General features: G+C 55.8%; 2 protein-coding genes across 2 annotated transcripts; both read right to left on the bottom strand.

The window, feature by feature from the left end:
• Positions 1-495: 495 nt before the first annotated feature.
• TRAVEDRAFT_49800 (uncharacterized protein) lies at positions 496-1,615 on the bottom strand (the record flags this gene model as incomplete). The annotated part of the gene is made up of 5 exons (XM_008042160.1): positions 496-952; positions 1,007-1,122; positions 1,178-1,277; positions 1,332-1,435; positions 1,493-1,615. 5 exons carry the CDS (start codon positions 1,613-1,615, stop codon positions 496-498), a joined length of 900 nt encoding a protein of 299 aa, XP_008040351.1.
• Positions 1,616-2,908: 1,293 nt separating this feature from the next.
• Positions 2,909-4,501, bottom strand: TRAVEDRAFT_49799 (uncharacterized protein; the record flags this gene model as incomplete). Its single annotated transcript, XM_008042159.1, has 1 exon — positions 2,909-4,501. The coding sequence occupies one exon, from the start codon at positions 4,499-4,501 to the stop codon at positions 2,909-2,911; it is 1,593 nt and encodes a 530-aa protein (XP_008040350.1).
• Between the last annotated feature and the right edge of the window lie 922 nt (positions 4,502-5,423).

Here is a 5,423-nt window from a genome sequence, read left to right as displayed (position 1 = left end):
AACACTGATCAGAACATACGGCACGTCCGCGAACACGTACAGCCAGCACATGAACAGGGACTCCGTGCATCAGCTTGGCCACGATCAGCTTGGCCACGGCGGGCTGGATGGAAGGTGTAGGGTGCCGGTCTGACCTGGTCTCGTCCGACTACTCCGCAGTCACACCCAGCCGTAGTTCGGCCACTACGCGTTTTCCAGTATCCTCGGAATAGATAGCCATGAGAGGAGTTGCCGACGAGTGCAGCGAGTATAGGTGAAGATGGGCATTGTCGTGGGGGACTCAGTGACTCGGAACTGCGGATGGACGCCCGCCTACGATGCCACGGGCCGATGCCCCGGCCGGGCCTTCTATCCGCCAAGAGGCGCCCACGCCCTCACTCTCTCAGCGCTTGGCACAGCTTCATATTCAAGCAAGTTCAAGGCTCGCGCCAGACGTAGAGGGATTGACCATGTTTAAGGTGACTATATCGCTCGAGATACATTCCAGGACTTCTACTACTGCGTCGCCCACTTGCCCGAATCCAGAGATACAGTGATGTAGCGATGTTGGCCTACATCCCCAACGACCCATCGCGTCTCCTCGTCCGTGGGTAAAAGCTTCACAATGAAGCGTCGAGGGCCTTTGTGGCAACGCTGCTGGCATCGATACAGAACACGTTGCTTCAATTCGTCTATATTCACGTATTTCGGCTCTTGGAGGCAGCAAAGGACGTCTTCTCCGTTTGGTCGATGACGAACAGGGGCATAGCGCATTCGATACATCTTGCCTTCAATTCCGGCATAGACGGCAGTGTGGAACAGCACATCCGAGTTCCCCGCCCTTTGAAAGGCGTTCCAGATAGTCTCCCGACCGAAAACGCCATATTCCAGTATGGTGGCCACGAAATTAGCGCTGACGACGACGGGATCAACCTGCGAAGCATCGAACGCGAAGACAGAGTTGAACGCTTGACTGGAACATAGATTTTACTTAGCGTATATGGCGCACACAAGCGTTATAGCTCACCTAGCACGTCTAACTTCGTCGAAGGCGTGTGTAACCAGTCCACCACAGCATAGCAGGAACAGCGTGCTGCGCAAGAACTTCCGAGGAGACATGTCGCGACAAAGGTGGTCCAACATCTGTCATCTTAGTCAGTTATGAGAGTACAAAATGCAAATCAGAAGCAATCCTCACAGCGTCAAGGCTCACTGTATGTGTAGGGGTGTAGTAGAGACCACCTTTGCCAGGGTCTGCGTGAGTGTTAATCACAATCACAATCTCAGCAGCGCGAGAACTGCAATACGAATGAAACCCTTGGTAGATTGAAGCGCGGGGGATGTGTTCTCACCTCGTGAACGCTGCGATGCGACGTTTACAATCTGCAAGCTCCTTCGTGGACTCCTTGCTTCCTAGATGACGGAAGCCACATCGTAGGGCCAGCAATGCGCTCTCCTGGATACACAGCGTGAGCGTGTACACATACGATAGAGAAGCTAATGCGATACTCACGCGACCCACAAATCGGCTTCGTGCCAAGTTCTCGATGTGGTCGGAGGAGGCCTTTGGCGCGTCAAACTCCGCAGTAGGGTCTTCGAAGTAAATTTGAAGTACGATGAGCGGTGTGCCGCTCATGCCGGCCCGACTCCCCCCTACTGCCCGGGACGGTATAGTGTACTGATAGAGTTGTTATCGTCTAGTATAAGCCCGTATAATGGAGTATGCATACTGGGGGAACCTCTCCTGCATCCGCGTAGCAGTCTGGACATATCCACGATGAGCAATCGGGGACGCAGGCGCCTAGGCCGTTCTTTGCTATGCATACTGCGACGCTTTTGCAACGTTCACATATGACAATGAAACCGCCTTGACGGCAAAAGAAACATTGCTATAACACAGAGGCATTAGCTTCCGGCCGGATAAATCGATACATTTCCTACCGTGAACAAAGGTGGAGGAGGATCGTGACCGACGGCGGATGATGGCACGTTGCGCTTGCCTACATAGGGAGCAACATTAGAGGGGAAAACCACTATAGGACTCAATATTCTGACCTATAGGAACGGCGTTGGAGCGTCCAGTGTAGAGGACGTCAGTAGACGACCGGGGACGCAATCCGCCGGTGGTTCTGTTCCGCGTGCCTGGTCTTTCTACTTCGACTGCAAAGCCCGCAATATCCCCATCCGCTTGCTGGCGTCGTCGCAGAATCCGTGCACGATCGTCGCGTTCTGGGATAGATATGATACGTGGGAGAGTCTGATGGATACGTGGGGAACGAGAGGAACGAGAGGAACGAGGACTCGTTGGGCTCGAGCTTGTAGTCGGCGATTCTGGTCGGAACATGCCTAGCGTAACGTTGAGAATTGTCTGTTTCGAGTCATCTTATATGTCACTGTGTGATCATGATCATGTCTTGGGCAAGTTGTACATGTGCGGGGAATGGATCCAGAGATCTAAGTGGGTGATCATGATCAGTCGGGGGAGGCGGCGCGCGAGCGCGCGGACGGGGCGCGGGAACAAAAACGGACCTGCTACAAGCGCCAGGAATCGCACACTGCCACTAATCCGATCGAGACTAATATTCCCGTCCGAGCGCTTGGATGCGACCGAGCCGATCCTCCGACTACGCCCCCCGTATACGTCCACCGCGTACACTACGTCCGCTATGCCGCTCCGTACCAATATCGCTCCCGCGCGCGCGGACCACTTGCAAGTGCTTGGGAGCGCTCCCCCCCGCGCGACGGGCGCCAAATCCCTGGGAGCGTCCAGCGGTTTTGCTGATGTCCGGTGCTCGATGCGAGTTTCAGCCCGCAGTGCGATATTCTCCCCTTACAGCCACATTAAGAAACTTGAGTGCGTATTCAGAACCTTGACCCACGGACTACTCAAGAGAACCTCCAATATTATCGTGGGGTACGTCGTTCCAAGTTACAATCCTACCTGTCCCACCGACCATTCGTCGCCGCTGGCTCGCCAGTATGTATCTTCATCCTCGTCATCCTCGGTCCCTCCCGATATCACTCGTCGGAACCTGGGTTCCAGCCACGATCGCGCCCCGAGGGTGCCAATATCAATACATCGTCGGTGGTGGATCTGGGAATGAGAGGCGGCGGGGACTGAAGGTTGACAGTATCCGACAGTATCAGAATCGATGAGCTCCACTGTAGTCATCTTGGGACACAACAGAGAGCCATCAGGAAAGGCTGGGTCCAATGCCTTAAACAGCTGGTGTATATCTGCCCACCACGCCCCGACCAGCACTAGAGTCTCGAGGGAGTGCATCGAACGAAGGAGGCTGGTCCATTGCGCCGCGTCTGGGGGTACAACGAAGTCGCGGCACAGATGGAAGGTGAGAACCGTGACGCTCGAAACGTCCTTGATCGGCCACGACCAGAAGAACAGGCTCGGTTCCGAGCGTGTTACGAGGCCGTTTGGTTCGAGGGCCAAGGTGACGTCGGGGGCTGATGTGGTGCGCTCCTTCGTGTAGAAGCCCAGAATCTGCCACTGCTGTTTCAAGCAGCGCACGTCCATGCGGCGCAAGCCCTCGCCTAGACATGCAAGCTGGTATGCTCGCTTGCCATCATCACTCGGCCGACGAAGGAGCGCTGCGATCGCCTTGTCAGATAAAGTCGGAATGGACAGGTCGAACTTGGGCATCTGGAAGACGTTCGGTTCAACGTGGCGTGTGATGTCTGCGAGGGTCTTGAAGTTCGGGGCGTGGTATGTGAATGTCCTGAGCTTGAGAAGTTGGCACATTGGACAGCCGTATCTATCGGTGCGCTCGAACGCGACTGGGTCCACCGAGCGCAGCGTGAACTCTTCGAGCTCCGGGCATCGCGATAGGAGATGTATCAGCGTAGCGTTTGTTGGCGGGACCGCTACGATGAATTCCAGCGTGAGTCGGCGTAGGTTGAAGTGGATACTGTCCCGCAGTCCCGCTGGTTCGAGGAGCGCCCCCCCGATGTTAGGGTCTTGCAGAGTCAGCGAAGTGAGTCCGCGGAAGACCCGCTCTGCCTCCGGCGATTCGGGAAAGCGTAGTGATGCCGGCCATTCTGGACGGGAAAGCGCAAGAGAAAGGCTCGTCAGCCTGTGATGGGGCAGGTCCTCGAGCATGCCTAGTATCCACGCGCTGAGCTTCGATGAATGGGAAGTCACGTTCAGCCAGCGCACGCGGTCCAGCTGAGGGCTCAAGACGGTGATGCTGTTCATCAGTGCGACGGTGCTAGGCATGTCCAAATTCACATCGTAGATGTCGACGTCGAGGGGAAGGGTACGCGATCGTCGCAAGTGGCGAGCCGTAAGTCTGGGACACTTCAGCCTGAAGGATCTGTAGAGCAGCGGCGATCCGGCGATGATTCTCCGCCACTGCGAACAGACCTGGGAGAGGTCCTGCAGGAAGTACGGGTTGTCGGTCCATTCGGTGAGAGCGTTCGCGAAGATTTCGGCGAAGACCTCCGTGGGGAGTCTGTTAATCGTGCGCCGACCATTGCAGATAGCCTGGAGTTGGCGAAAGCGAATCATCGGGTCTCCCCGAGGTACTTTAACCGAAGTGCAATCCATTTGGCTGTCTGGAATCCGGAACGGTCAAATGGTGCCAGATATGAGGGGAGAGGAGGGGCTTACGGTTCAAAACTGACAAAAATGTTCACAATCCGATGAGGGAAAGAGTAGAGGTGAGACAGGGGTATGGGCTTACCGTGGCAGGGAAGTAGGGTACTTGAAATGAGTTGCTGGTAACCTCCGTTGCGGTGCAATGCGTGATCGGGATAAAGGATTACGCGGTGATGTAACGCGAATGACTCGTGACCCAGACCCCGAAGCCGGAGGAGCGTTCCATGTGTAGGCGGCGATTGGTCCATGTCGGATGACATCAATCTGGTGTAAGGTAACCAAGACCAGTCGCCGTTGATCCATCCGCGTTTTTGAAGCTGGAAACGCCTCTGATCCTTATTTGGCCTGGTCTGTTCCGTTGTCAGCGCATCCCGGATATCGGGCTACATTGTCGCTCAATCCAGTCCCTGCGAACGCGCTCGAAGCGTCAGCTGCATTTCCCAATTGCGACACCTCCAATCGGCATGTAGAGAGCTGGGAGCACGTCGTATCTGCCCCAACGAGGGTTTTAGCGCACTCGTTAAGCGATATGCCCGCGCCGAGCCGCGGCGCGCCATCACACATGGTCTCCCGTTTTACGAAACCCAGCGCGCCGCCAATTCCATAGCGGTGGCACAGGCACATACACGGAAATATGGAACTCGACGGCTGGCAAGGACCACTCCGGGACCGGGACTAGAGGGGACATATATGTTTTCGGCGTCAGGCCATAAACGAAGAAGATATACGACCGACCTGTCAACCCTAAGCACGCGCGCAGGCGCCATCCTTATCCTGCATTGTGTCGCTCGACTCGTAGGTTGCACGGGAAAAGTGCTGCGTGGGTCGAAAA

The sequence above is a fragment of the Trametes versicolor genome (genome assembly GCF_000271585.1).
Source record: "Trametes versicolor FP-101664 SS1 unplaced genomic scaffold TRAVEscaffold_8, whole genome shotgun sequence".
In the NCBI taxonomy this organism is placed as follows: Eukaryota; Fungi; Basidiomycota; class Agaricomycetes; order Polyporales; family Polyporaceae; genus Trametes; species Trametes versicolor.
This window is presented reverse-complemented; position numbering and strand designations above follow the sequence as displayed.